The 15,341-nt window shown below is 40.0% G+C and overlaps 1 protein-coding gene across 1 annotated transcript in view; it reads right to left on the bottom strand.

The window, feature by feature from the left end:
* The window catches only part of DNAJC25 (DnaJ heat shock protein family (Hsp40) member C25), a 31,006-nt gene that overhangs the window by 7,810 nt on the left and 7,855 nt on the right, over window positions 1-15,341 (bottom strand). The window contains exons 2-3 of the mRNA XM_019635813.1: window positions 2,453-2,605; window positions 220-690 (exon numbers count right to left, since the gene is read on the bottom strand). Coding sequence (XP_019491358.1) covers window positions 220-690; window positions 2,453-2,605 — 624 coding nt within the window. The remainder of the gene's footprint in view (window positions 1-219; window positions 691-2,452; window positions 2,606-15,341) is intronic.

Raw genomic sequence — 15,341 nt, 5'->3', positions numbered from 1 at the left:
GGCCGGTGAGGCCCATTTTTAAAAAGACAGAATTACAGGTTAAAAACCCACTGTCCCACTACCAAATACAGTCATATTTTCAATAAAAGCAAGATCTGTATTCATTATTTAGGTCTTGGATTTCAGAAATTTGAATGTACTTCTGTGATCCCTTGTCATACACTTAATTTTCCCTTGGTAAGGAAGGTAACACTAAAGTCACAGCAGATAATTACTCACCTCATAATTCTCCTTTATCCAGAGCTCCCGTTTAAGAAAAGTTTCTTTCTGATGATCTTCTAGACTATCAAACTGAGACTTTGACATCTTCATAGACTTACGTATGATATACAGTCTTTCTTCTTCCCCATATTCTTTGCCTTTGATATTAAAATTATAGATCCACCGGCAATACCACACTATATATGAGCACAGGTTAACAGGAGCTAAGAGAATTTGAAACAGGAGAAGATCGCGTATCTGGGGTTTCTGGTAGCCTCCCTTTATGTCTATTTTACTTTTTATAATGTTCTTTATAATGTTCTCCTCCTCATCACGAATTTCCTCTTTGGACTTTTTGCTTCTGCCCTTCTCTTTGGCTTTTCTGAGCAGCCCCTGCTGCTTGGCGATCTCCATGGCTTGGATGCGGTACTTGGGCACTGTGGCCAGGTAGCTGATGGCCTTGTCGTAGCTATTCCACCAGCTGAAAAACTAGAATATTTAACAAAGAAAAATGAGTCGTTTTTATTATCAAAATTCCTCTTGGTGACCACCACCCCCACCCTCCAGGAACCCATTCTGATTAAAAACAGGAACCTCAATCATCTTACTCTGTAGCAGATGCAACTGAATAATGCCTCTGTGTACAAAGCTGTGTAAGTCAGGTAAGCCCTGAGCTGAGCCAACAAGCCATTAAATCAGATGGGAGATACCCAAGATCAGAGGACAGACTGATGGAATCATACACCTGTGATTTCACATAGTTAGCATGTGGCTCCTCCCTAGATCACTATTAAGAAATTCTCTCTCTCTCTCTCTCTCTCTCTCTCTCTCTCTCACTACAGTCTACTTACTAGAGTTAAATGGTAAAACTTAGCTGGTAAGGAATTTGTTTTAAGAAATCACAGGATATAGACTCAGGCAACTGTATTCATTCCTACCTCTTTCCTAAACCATTTACATATACCACAGTTAATGCTCATCATATTCTGAACTGAAAGATTCAAAGGTTTGAACTCTTTACTTATTTGGACAGGAAAACATCTAACTTATTCCACAAATATATTCAACCACAAGGAGTTTTACTGTCAGAAAAAGTCCTAGTCCTCACATTTCCACACATTTCATTTGCTGTTTTACTGAATGAATATAGCAGTTACACCAAAAATATTCTGAAATTTTATAGTAGTAATTTATTAGGAATAGAAAAAAAATGTTACTAAGGTGTTATCTAAAACGAAAAAGTAAAATTGTCCCTGCTCTCCCCTTTGAAGGGATAGTACTACAAAAGCTGATACATTTAAAATATATAACCTTAGTTTTCAATAGAAATTCTTCTTGTCATATAAATTGAATCTCATTTCTGGAAATTAAACTGGAGAAGCAATTTTAAATTGGCAAATTGCTTCATTTTAATCACTTGATATGTTCTTTTCCTCTAAAGGAGTACATGATCGGTGTGGTTAGTTTAAGAATAATAGTAGGAAAAACTCATTTTAGGCTGAAGTTAAATTTTTGTGATATTTTAAAACAACATAAAAAGTTGTGGCCCTTTTAACCCATTTCAGTAGTATTCAACCCGAGCAAAAGCACCCTGAGCAGGCATGTGGAAGTGTGTGGGACATCTTTGGTGGTTACAGTGATGGCAGGCACTACTAGCATTTGGCAGATAGGTGCCAAGATTTGTTAGGTCATATTAAGAAGTTCAGATTTTTCCCAAGTTTAATGGGAAATTATTGAAAAGTTCTACAAAAGTAAATGATCTGGGCTGGCCGAGTGGCTCAGTTTGTTAAGACCTCGCTCAGGAGTGAGAGCTCTGAGCAACAGGGTCGCCGGTTCGATTCCCGGCCCGAGCTGAGCTGCCACTGAGCTGACAACAGGTGGCAGGATGGCTCAGCTAAAAAACAAAAAGAAAGTAAATAATCTGAATGAGCTGATCAGGTTGACATTCACTCTGGCTGTTAGATGAAAAATACATACTCTAAAGGAGGCATTGAGAAAAAGATCCATTGTTGGAGGTTTTTTGGTAGTTACATGACATTCATCATCAGTTGGAATTCCCACTGATAAGGTGTCCAATATTATCAATTAGTTGAATAAAGGAATATTTTTCTAATGTAAAAAAAAAAAAAATTAATCTCAACCGGAAGTAAAATTTTACAAAAAGGTACTTCTAGTTCAGTTTTAATGACTAGCACCGGGCAATGTGCACTCAAGCACATACATGTGGACGTGCATATCCATCAATACACACCTGAAACAGTGAAATGGCGGACACACTGACCAAAATCACGATTCTAACATCCACTTTCGGGGCTAAGCGCCTGCTGTAGTAGTGATAGTAATGGCTGTAGTATTCTTCTGGGTGGTCCAGCATGTAGTCATAATCTTTTCGTGTTTCTTCATCCTGTAAGATAACAAGATAGCCAATTTCACAGACATTTCATAAAATGGCCTTGGTTTATAACCTGTTAAGTCAAATCTAGAATTTTATAATTATGTAAGGTTAACCTGAGTAAAAGAACTAAAATTGTCCAAACCAAAACATTTCCCATCACTCTGCAAAGGCACACATACACTTGGTTCCAGACCTTTAATGTTAGCTATAAAGCATAAAAAAAAAATCTCCCTAAATTCTCCAGTATTGTTAGTCCTCCTGGAAAAATAAAAACACTTTAATAACAATTAACGATGCCTTTTTAGCCAGTGTTGCGCTGATAAGGATGTCATCACGTTCTTATAACTGAAAAGCGTGTTGACACCTACTCTCAGTAACTGTTGACAGGAAAAAATGTTTATCTCTATTATACATATTTACAATCATTTTCCGGCCTTACAGTGAAGGTTTTCTGTTGAAAGCAATGATTAAGAGAACAAAACGCAGACGAAGCCAGTCTGTGCCTAAAAAACTGAATTACGCTCATCTCAAAGGCACATCAATGCAGTCTAATGGTCACAGTCTAGCTTTGCAACTTTAAGGGAAATTTTTAGCCTCTCTGAGCACCACCTTCATTTGTAAAATAGAGATAATAATACCTGCTCTACTCATTTTACAGAGCTGTTTTGAATATCCAGTGACATACATTACACAAAAACATGTTACAAATACATAGTATTTTACTATTACAACACATCGTCACAAGCCAGTTCATAAATAAGGTAACATATAATCTTCATTATACAAACATGTTGAAATAAAATTATAGCATTCTAAAATGCTGCTCTGAATAGTCACATATAAAACATTTCTTAAAATGTTCTCTAACTTTAATCAATTTCTAAAAGGCACAAATGCCAGTCTTTTATTGAGCTACACAGGTTGAAGAGCTACTGAACTGGGTAACGGTTTGCTTTTCATCACACAGGAAACCTATTTTGTCTTGTGTCCAAAAACTGTTCAAGATTAAAACCGCAACAAATTCTTAACTATCTATAAGTGAGTACACAGAAACTATTATGGAAACAAAAAATATTTTTTCACCTAGAGGATTTCTTTTTTAGAATGAATTATTCATCATCCATAAAAGTGCAGATTCTTAGCCAAAGACATTTCAAAATCTATGCCTAGTGCTTTGCTACCATAGACAGAGGTTCCAGGGTCTGCTCAGGCACCCCCCCACCCCGAGTCCTCCAATATGCAGTTCCGTAGATTTAAACTAAAAAGTTTGCTAACGACAAAAATCTTCCCCGTTTAAACCATTATATATTTTCTATGAAGAATTCTGAATTTGAATGAGCGTATTCTCAGTGACAATTCTTACATTCAAAATATTTTTAACCACTGACTAGAATTTTAAACTAGATAAACTATTATCTAGTATAGTTAGACATAAATATATTTAAAGTCTATTCTGTGGCACTATATACAGGGCCAATATGAGAACTGTCTGTTATGTTAGAAGAGCTGAGCTCAGGCTATTATTTTAAAATTCTCTCCTTTTATGTTCATTTCTGTCAAAAAAGATTTTCTTGTGGCAATTGCCACACACCTGTCAATCCATTATTTCTTCTGTAAGCTATTATATTCTAGAGCTTCTAACCTAAAGAGGGTAAAATTTTATAGGTCATGATAACTCTGAACATTAAAGCCCATGTCTCTTGATGTACCTTATTTTTGAATACTTCAAGATGTCCTTTGAGAATTTTTCCATTCTCCCTCCAGTTTTTGCTCTTGGGGCTAATTTTATAGAAATACTCTGCTTTGGCCTGAAATCTTGACTTTTAACTCAGCCTCCCAATCTTGGCAGATACCTTTTAAAATGTATTTCTTCAAACATTATTCTTCTCCTTGCTCCCACTAGATTCCAGGTAGTTTTGAAACGGACTGCCACACTGAGATGAGATTCCTTCACACCTCGGGCATCGCTGTCTATTCAGAGCCCTTGCCCCAGCCTGACGATACTCCTGGTTGAAGCATACAGCAGGATCTTTCAGCGTCACTGCTAGTGAATGGCTATCCTGTCTTCTTTGTTCTCTTATCTTAGTGAAGGTCACAGTCCACAGAATGCAGATATCCCTCCTCAGACATTTCAGCCAGATCTTACCCCAGGGTCACCATCTTCTCACTGGTCCCTAGATTTGTGACTTCATCAAGTCTTGAGTTCCTCTACCTGAACGATCAAGTAATACCCCAGCAAACAGCAAGTCCAAAATCTACACCTTGTGTCTGGCCTTTCTACTGCAACCAAGCCTAGAGAGTCTTATCAGAGCCCATTAATGAATCTTCCAACTGCCTAATTCCTGCAGAAGGCTTCAGGGTCAAGTCTGACTTCTCTTAGGATGGTTTTCTTTTCCTTGGGGTCACTGTAAATTTATGACCTTGTTTGGTCATGATTAAAGACAAGAAGGTTGGCCTCCTCCTTGTTATAACATTTAACCAGCCAGAAAGAATCCTTACTCGGGTTTATAGCTTTCCCTCCGGAATGAAGAAAATAGTTTTAGGCACAGGCATGCATAAAACACTTTAGAAGGTGTTCAAGGTTGGCACAAATTGAAGAGTTAGGAGCTCTCAACAGTCTAAGTCAAAATCCTACTCGTTAGTGACCTACAAAGTTTAGACTCAACCTAGTAAGAACACAAGGATACCAGGAATATTAGCAAAAAAGAAAGGAACAGAGACTGAAACCCAATTAGAAAGCTACAGATACACACTTAAACACCATGTATTTATTTTTTCTCCCCCCCATCTTGGAACTAAGGTAGTCCCACAACTGTTTGTTTTTTTTTAATCTCCCATGCTTCCCCATGGCCAACAGGGTAAGTGAAAATTTCCTTGGCAACCAACAAGGCCCCTCCATCATTGGCCCTATCTTACCTAGCAACATGTCATCACTCTCCCCTTTTGTCTACAGCATTCAGACAGTAATTTCTGGCATTTAGTGTGATCTTCCAATACAGCATGCCCTCTCCTACCTGTCTTTGAACACAGAATTCTTTCTAACTCCAATGCCCATCCCTTTCTTTCAACTTCGTGAGCTCCAATTAATTCTTTAGGACACAAATGTTACTGCTTCAGATAGTTAGACCACCCTAATTACACATATTACCTATTGATTATAGCACTTATCACATTGTAATCATCATTTTTTTCTTTTCCTTTAATGAGAACTTCTAGAAGATAAGTAGGGTGACTCATTAATCTCTGTATATCCAAGGCCTAGCACAATGCCTGGCATTCAGTAAATGTCATTTCAAACATGAGTAAAATTTTGTAAAGGCTCTGCCTCACTTGAACCATCTCTCCAGCCACACGGGTCTCCATCTCACTAGGAAGGCTGGCTGAGTGATTATGTCACAAAAACGTCAGCTTAGCGGAAATGATTGCTTGATTTCACAGCTTATGAAAGTATGCTACTGTGGCTTACATAGCTTAAACCTTAAAACAGTTTAATAGCTTACCTTTCAATAAGGTAGTACTTTTTCTCTCAGCAATTTTGTGGATCTTAAGGTCCCAGGGTCAGGAAGATTCCAACTTCTTTCCAAAACCAAAACCTTTATACTTGTTTCTTCCTCCTCTCTGTCCTGAGCCTTGATAAGCAGGGCAATAAGCTCTTTGTTTCTAATCTCTACAGGAAAAAATGGTGCTTCTGCTGGTGTCCACTCCACTCCCAATCCTCTCGGGCATATGCAGGAGGACTGGAACATAACCACCAATATCTAGATCAAAAGTGAACAAGAGGAAACCCACAAGCAAAGAAAGCACGGAATCCTTCCTTCTCTTATGAAAATGATCATTTCCCCCTCCCCAGAGGCAAAAATATATTACATTCTTGCCCTTGAAAGAAATAGGAATCGTTTAATCTCAATAAACACAAATGACAATAATTTGATATTGCAGCCAGTTTTACATTAAAATTTTTCTTTTACACAGATAGAAACCATTTTAGGATGGTAAAGGCCAGGAATCAATACTATATAAAAACATAGATTTTTTTTTCATTCTTAAAAATATGTATTAATCCTATTTTTTAAAGAAATACACACATACAAATGATCTTTTTAAAAAAATAATAACATCTGTTCCCCTAAATTTTTTTCCAGGCCATTACATCCTACTAAAGAGGAAGAAAATTAACTGCTATCAGTTTCATTTCTTTTGTTCTCTGCAACTATCTTCTCATGTCTTCTGTTCTCAGTCTACATGAGATCTCAGCAACTTCCATGATTTGTAGTATCACGTATGTACTAGCAACATTTTTTCAGACCTGTTTTTCCTGTTTCTGCCTATTTTCAAATATCTCCTGAACATTTCCTAAATGTTACAAAGATACCTCAAATTCAACATGCTCAAAACCCAAATCTGTTCCTGTGTTTCAGTTATAGTATATTATCACCATCAACTTGGCTACCTGAGCTTTTAAATACCTTATTTTTGATTCAGTGAATAATTATGCAGAGCAGTAAGCCTCGTGTTGAACTCAAGAGGATAAATAGACAAATAAGATAAAGTCTGACCTTAAGAACTCTCCCATCTAGAAGAATCTATCTAGCAAGCAAGAAGAGAACAATTTGATGTGCCAAGGAATAAAGCGGCTGACTCACTCTGCCTGAGGCCACTGGTCATAGGATTAGCCGAAGAGATGAAATGAGTGCTGAATTTTGAAAAGCAAGTAAGATGCAGTGAAACTAGTTCCAGGCAAAGGAAACAGCAAGTGTTAAGGTTCAGAAGAATCCATGAGCAGAATGGATTCAGTAAAGCTCGAGCCCTGGGGAAATTTAGGAAGAAAGGAGTAGTAAGTGTGGTCAGAAAGAGAGGTTTGAATAAGAACAGAAGGTCTTACATGCCACACTAAAGGGTTAGAAAGTGACTGTCTGTGCTATTCAAAAATGAAATGTTTTAGGGCTGGCTGAGTGGCTCAGTTGGTTAAGAGTTTGGTTAAGAGCATGAGCTCTGAGCTACAGGGTCACTGGTTCAATTCCCTCATGGGGCAGTGAGCTTCGCCTGAGCTGCGCCCAAGCTGAGCTGCCGCTGAGCTGCCAACAGGTGGCAGGATGGCTCAGCTGGTGAGAGCAGGTATTCCTAATGACAAGACTGCCTGTTTGATAGTGGGCTACACCCACCCATGGCTGGGACTGAACTCGGCACCTTGAGCTGAGCTGCCGCCCAGATGGCTCAGTGGATAGAGAGCATGTGCTCTTAACAGCAAGGTTGCCGGTTCGACTCCCGCATGGAAAAAAAAAAAACTGAAACGTTTTAAAGTATGACACCAATAGCTTTGAGTAGAAGTATGTTTTTGAAAGATAACTGATAGTATTGTAAAGAATGGAATGAAGGAGAAACAGATTTTAGAAACTTAAGAAGTAAATAGGACTTTGTGATTAAAGAAGTACCAGAATCAATCATGTTGAGCATGATAGTGAAGTTTTTAATTATAGTTACTGTGTAGATCATGTTACTCTAAGATAAAGAACAGAGGATGAAGACAGCAAGCTTAGAGAAGATGTACAGGGAAGTTGTGGAAGATTTTGAAATAGGGAGAAAAAAAATAATTACTGGATATCTTTTCCATCGCCGGAGCCTCCAGGGATTATCTATTCCTGAGGAAGGGTGCACCTGTTTTTGAAGAGTCTATTATAACTGTGTAGAGACAGAAGTAACTTGCAGAAAACTGGAAGTAATGCAAATAATTATTGTGCACGAAAAGAGAAATGGCGTCTGGTGTAATGCAATTGATATTGGCCAGTTTTAGTCAGGTCAGCAGTCTTTGACTATAAACGCGTGGCACTTTTTCTCTTTTGAACCAGTTTTAATTAAATCTTACTGGTTCCCTCATTAATGAGTGAAATAAAATTTCTGATACTTGTTCATTTTGTATTTGTATGAGAGTCATGATTATATCCTCTTTCAAACTTTATGCTTTAACAAAGATAACAAAACTGATTTCCGACATGTTTAATGTGGGGTACCTGTGCTACAGATGAGAGACAATTGAAAATAGGAACCTAGAGAACACACAGATTTTAGAGCTGTCAAGGGTTTAGTTGAGTTTCCTCAGGAAGAGCTTAGAAAAGGAAAAGAAAAAAGAGTGCCCAAAGGACAGAACTCTAAGGAAAGGCAATGCTGAAGGTGTAGACAGAGGAAAAGTCTAGAAAGACTACCAAGAAATGGCTAGAAAGATAGACACGGGAGAGAATTATATCAAGGAGTCAATGGGGAGGACATTTGGAGAACTACATGGTCAGCAACATCAAATGCCACAAATAGTTCCAGGAAACAGAAATGAAGAGCAGCCTTCAGGTCTGATGCTTGCAGCGTCACTGTTCACCTTAAGAGCAGTCCCAGTACGTGTGCTGATGATGTATGTGTCAGTCTACGACAGCTTGAATGAAAGGGAGATGAGGAAGTAAAGAGAGTCAGCAGCAGAGAAAGAAGAAAGCTGTGATCACAGCTTTAACAGAAACAACATTAAGTGAAAGGAATTCAAAATGAGCCAACTAAGAGATTCTTAAATTACCAAAGAGGAATGATGAATATTCCAGAAGACGGTGGAAATAAAATCGGTTCAGTCACCAATACCTTCCCGCCTTCCCCAACCATCCTCAATATTGTTCTCAGAATTTTGTTTCTGAAACAAACATCAATTATGTTATTTCTCCACTTTGAAACCTCTGGTAACTCTTCAATACATAACGCTCAAACTCCTGGACGCAGCTGAAAGGGTTGTTCATCACGTGACACCGAACTATGTTCCAGTCTCCGGAAACATCCTCCCTACAGAGCACCCAACAGGCTTCTTAGCTAGAAGCAGGAGAGCCCCTACAGCCCATGAAAAAAGGCAGTAAGCGTCTCTGTGCTGTCAACATCTCAGAACATTCTGTTACCCGGGATAAATCTGTACAAGCTAAACTAAAATGTCAAGTGTTCAATTTCTGGCTAGAATTCTATCAACTCAGGCGTTTTTGTGTTAATCAAAAGCTGTGATTGGCTGTTGATATCATGTGTCCAGTAATCACAGCACTAGAATTAAACACATCTGTCTAATCAACCTTGGCTGTAGCAGGAATAACAGCTGAAATTAAGAGATCTGTAAAAATTAAACAGCACTTAGCAGTTCACAGCAGAAATTGTAAATGTGGTACATACGGTGCCACACTCCCCCTCTTGGCCCATGGGAGAAATCACTGTCCAACATGTCACCTTTCCCACTAAACCCAGACAAGGCCTCAAAACCTGTACCAGTGTTCGGGGGGGGGGGCGGTGGCCAATCAGAGTTGGCGTGTGAAATGAGACCTACCTGATACCAACTTTACTTAATTTGGCTGTTTATCAGCATCACAACTGTTATAGAAATTTACATCACTTCTATTATTTTTATGACTACCCAATTAGTATGAACAACTGATTAAAATCTGGATCGATGCTGGGAAATAAACAATAGTTAAACTAATAAGTGCAGTTAATTTTTCCACCCTCCAGAACAGAGTCCCTGGGAGACACATGATAAAAGTGACCCTTGGTGGAGAAAACACTCACTCCTATAACACCTCCTCATTCCTGGAACAAGCCTTGCACACTCATGACTCCATGTCTTTGTTGACAAGTTTTCCCTCTACCAGAAATGTCCCTTCACCATCAACCTTGGTGACTGTTCAAAGAGCACATTCTTCTCCAATCCCCCAAGAAGAAACAGTTGTGTCCTCTCATTGCTGCGACATAATTTACACATTTTTATTATGTAACTTAAATAATAACCAAACAAAAGTACCTGTCTGTTATATTAAAAGCTTAAGGGCAGGAACTGCGTGTGCCCTTTTCACTGTTATGGTCGCCTCCCCCAGCACCTATGTCAGTACAGTTAGAGAAAGCGGTGAATAAGAAAATTACTAAGAAGAACAAACCGTAACATAAAAGGGCAGAGTTCAGGATCCCCCTTTTTGCCAAACTCTCCCTAAGTGCTAAAGCTCTGCCTCACCAATCAGACTGATAAAAAGAAACTGAAGTGTTCTTGTGACTTCTGTGACAAGATAAGGCTAGAATAGAAGGCTTTCTCTACACATCCCTCATCAGATAACCTTCACGCCAGAACACTTCCAAAAGCTTTTCCCTGTTCTTCTCCTATGGTCTTGTAAATGCAGTCAAATACTATTTCCCCCATTTCTACCAATCATAGTTTTTCTAAGTGCAGCTTTTCCATGTATTCCCTCATCTGCTTATTTTTATGCTATCCTTCTAATTTTATCGATTTTATCCAATTCTTATCTATATTCAAAAATGATTAATGTTCTCACTTAAAAACCCTCAGAACACAATTTCTCCTTAAATTTGTCATTTTTCTCTCATGCAGGAATTTTTCATTACTATCTATCCAATCTACTTTATCTGTACCACTCTTTAAAACTACAATTAATTTGGAATGAAATGCCAAAGTAGGCTTCACTTACAATATCAAAACCCCAGATACACGCTTTTGATTTCCATTCTATCTGAATCTATCCCCAGATACGAGTCTTTACTTAACAAACATTCATTATCTGATGTGCCAGACACTGTGCTAGGTGCCACGGATATACATACAAAAAATGAGCGTGGTTTAGTGGAGAGGGGAGGAGGGCTACTCAATATTGACAGTGCAGTGTGATAAGTGCTATATCCACATAAACAGATCGAATGTTGACACGGCAAGTGAGAGTCCATTTACTTAAATTCCAAAGGCCATGAATTCCCTGAATCCCCAAGTGAAATACACTAAATACTATTTCATTGTCTTCAGCCATGAAACAAATATAAAGTAGTGTGTGAAATCATAATGGCTTCAAGTCCTGCTGAGAGCTGGAATTTTAAGTTATTTGAGGCTATGAACTTGGTGAAAGCACCCGACCAGTCAGCACCTTTGCTCTCCATTATTACCCACCCTTCTTTTTCTGGTTCTCCTCAGTCTCCTAGGCACAGATTGAACCTCTGTTGCCAAAATAACAATGACCAAGTGTGATAATAACTCTTTGTCAGTAACAAATGTATTTAAATCAAATTAGTGTACTTATTTTTCAATCACCATATTAAAAAAAAATCTCTCTCAAAGAGGAATTTATTTGACCAAGACAACTTCAGAGGCATAAATCCACAAAATCTTACACAAATATATTCCCATTTTGATGATGTATAGAATATCAACATTCAGAGATCCCTGGTTATTAGAAGTTTTGGTGGAACACCACTGCAAGGTTATCATGAGTATATAATATAGCTTCTTATATCATATATGTTAAAAATATTAAGGAACTCAAACAGACCAATAATAAGGGAAATTAAGGTTATATAAAAAAAAGGTTATAAAAAAATTATTGGGGGGGGGGCTCCTGGCTCCAATGAATTTACAACTAAATCATTTCAGATTTGAAGAAGGAAACCACTTGTTAGATACACTGTTGCAGAGATGGAATCTACCTGTGCATTCTATTGTACAAAGCAAACATACAATCAGCCTTTTACTCCATCTGCCAGCACTAACTGAACATGGCTGTGAAGGACACAGTATCCTCAACTCCCCCCCCTCCTTTTAGGCTGGCTCTGTAGATAAGTACCCCTCTCACAGAGTTTACTGTTATTCTTGATGGAGAAAGACACAGAGTATAGCCAAAATAGCAAACAGAAATGAAATGTGGTCCCAGGTCTGCAGTGGCTGCCTTCATGAGATGACATGTGGAATTCTAGCTAGGCTTCTGCACCTCGTCTTTATCCTCGAGCCATGGGAACTCAGCTTCGCCCATATTCTACTTGACCTGCTCTTAGCAAAGGCTATGGGGACCTCTTCTCCCTCACAAGCTCTTTCCAGCCTGCAGGTATAATCCAAGCAAAATCGTTATCTCCCCATTGCCTCAAGGGGGAACTTCGGAAGGCTGAGGCCATCCCAACTGAATGACCCCAGTTCATGATGGTTGCATTATCCAGAAATGATATTCTCTGACAACTTTCTCACAACGTCCCATTACGACAGAAATAAAATCAGGCCACTGTTTGTTTTTAATAACTTCTTCCACACACAGCAAGCAGAGGGCATCTTCCCAAATTCCAGGAGAGGGCATCTGCAATGAAGTTTTATTTTTAAAAAGTTGCCTGAGGTGTTCCAATTGGAAGTGGAATCCATGTCTATTTCTATAAATTTAAAATGGAAGTTTTCATACAGCTCCACTGAGTCTGCTTTTCAGGGGTTCGTGCTCTCCCTAGACATCCCTCTGGCCCAGGTAATCCCCCCTGTCTGGCAGTAATTCTGAGTGGGGCGGGGACAGTGCGGGACACTGCTGCACTCACTCCCTCCTCCATCGGCGCAACTCCAATTAGTTTCCCGTTTGGAGGCACTTGTAGCTATAACAATCCTGTGGGAATCAAGTGTTACTTCCTTCAGACAACCTAGTTTTTACCACCCCAAAATTCTGTGTTCTTGAGTAGACAAATTATTTTATTGCGTTTTATTAGCTGACAAATCAGTGCTAAACCTTAGGGGTAGAAACCTTTGGAGGCAACTATTACCTCTAGTTATTACCTCAGAGGCTCCACCAGCTCAACCTCTGAACTTTGTCTCTTCAAGAAAATGGCAAGAATAGTCTTGATGTTCCTCCCAGCAAGAATTTCTCTGCTGTCTATATTTGTTGGCACTTGTTTTATGAGCATGCTCACCCTTCTCAGCTAAACCTACCCATCTCCAACCACAGCAGAAGGTACAGGTGCTAGTGTTTCTGCTGTCCTCTGCTGGACGTTCTCCACCTGCCCAGAGCTTCTGTTATGGGCGCAGGGGTCCTTGCCCCTCTCAGGACAGAAATCAAGAGAGTGGGCCAAAACAGTTTGCAGACAGAAAGGTTTATTAGAGAGAAAGCTTGATGCACCCAAGGAGCACACTCCAAAAGAGAATGATGTGGCTTCCTGAAGTTTATAGGTATAGCGGTTTTATAGGCTCTTGGGGTTGGAGGCCACACCTTCCTCTTTCTCTTTGCCCTCCCCAAAGTATGCTGAGGCGAGTCCTACACCTCACCTGTGCAGTGTACCTACATACTACTTCATGCATCACATGTCTCATTAGCATCTTAAATCTCCGCTTAGAGGAGTGCTTTTTACTGTGAAAATGAGGAAAAGTTAACTACAGGCCAGCTCTTTTCACTCCTGTGCATGCGCGACTTTAGGAACTTTCCCTGGGCCTACTTCTCGCTCCCGCCATTGTGGTTCTGTCCGCTCACTGTTGCTTACTGGCCGGGGGATGTGGCGCAAGGCTGTTTTCCCCAGCTGCAGGTTCTGGCTGCATGACCACCCTACATGACCACCGACTCCATTCCCCCCGAGAGATTTTGTCCTTAATTTTAAGGGAGTTGGGCCTGAAGGTCTCTTCTGAAACTACTTCCTGCTGACAGAGGGGCGATGTCAGGACCCTAAACTCGGGAGGAGTAGAAATCTGTCATAACCTGATCCAGGGATCGATATGGTCCTGAGCCTGGAATTTCAGTGGTGGGGATTGGCTAGAACCTTTGCATGACCATTAGCTTTTCATGAAACTGTTGAAGCCTAGAAGACACAAACTTGACAAGAAGTTTAAACAGACAAGGACCAAAGAGCAGCAGTAGTAGGACAGTTATTAAAGGCCCTAAAACAGGTAAAAACAAGTAAAGCTGGGGGTGGCGCTCCTAGTCATCGACCAGATTCTGTTAGGATCCGTCTCCTGGTTATAGCGAGGTGGCCAAGGTGCTTGCTTGTAGGCGGTCTGTACATTTGTTTCAGCCCTCCCCGCGGTGTTGATGTAAGTGCAGCAGCCTTTATCAAAGACAGTGCGGATCCCTCCCCACCCCCTCAGCCAGCAGATAATCTACAGCTAGTCTATTGTCAGTGAATCTAAGGAGCTTTGAAGGCTGTGGAGGGCTTCTTGTGCTTGGAGGAAGTGCTTTTGCTTCTATTATCCTGTTTAGACTGACAATAGCATATCTTGCTTTTTGAGTCTCATTTTTTACAAAATTGCTGCCATCTGTGAACCACGCCTCATCTGGGTTTTCCAAAGGGTACCTTGTAGGTCCATTTGGCTAAAATAGACTTGCTCTAAGGTTTTTACATAAGCGCGTTCTAAGCCTTCCCCTGTAGCTGAGGGAAGCAAGTGGCAGGGTTTCAAGTCTGACCCACCTTTAAGGTAAGGTCTGGAGTACGTAGCATCAGAGCCTGGTGCTAAGTAAGCTTCTCTCCAGTTAGCCACTGATGTCCCTTTGCTTCCAATATGTCCTGGACCCGATGAGGTGTAAGGACCTTGAGAGGCTGTCCCCCAAAGTCAGTTTGGGGACCTCCCTGACTAGGAGGGCTGTGGTCTTTACTGCTCTGGGAAAGCCAGGCCATCACCAGGTCCAGTTGTTTTGAAAACGAGGCCACTGGTCTCTGCACAGGTTCCAATCTTTGAGTTAGAATTCCCAGGGCTTGGCCTAGTCTTTTGTGTGCATAAAGGGAAAAAGCTTTTTTTGTTTGTTTGTTTTTGTTTTCAAATCCAGGAGCCCCAAAGCAGGGGCTTGCCCTAATTTAGACTCTAAGGTCTCATAGGGCTGCTGACAGGTTGTATCCCATTGGAGAGGCTCCCAATTTAGACAAGTCTCAGCCAATTAGAGGGATGGGGTATTCAGGAACATATCGGGAAGAAATGAGTTATCATCTTACACCCAGCCTCACAAATAAGGGGAAAAGT

This window comes from Hipposideros armiger, unplaced genomic scaffold (assembly GCF_001890085.2).
Source record: "Hipposideros armiger isolate ML-2016 unplaced genomic scaffold, ASM189008v1 scaffold_24, whole genome shotgun sequence".
Lineage (NCBI taxonomy): Eukaryota > Metazoa > Chordata > Mammalia > Chiroptera > Hipposideridae > Hipposideros > Hipposideros armiger.
Note: the sequence above shows the minus strand (reverse complement) of the source record. Positions and strands in the feature narration are given on the sequence as shown.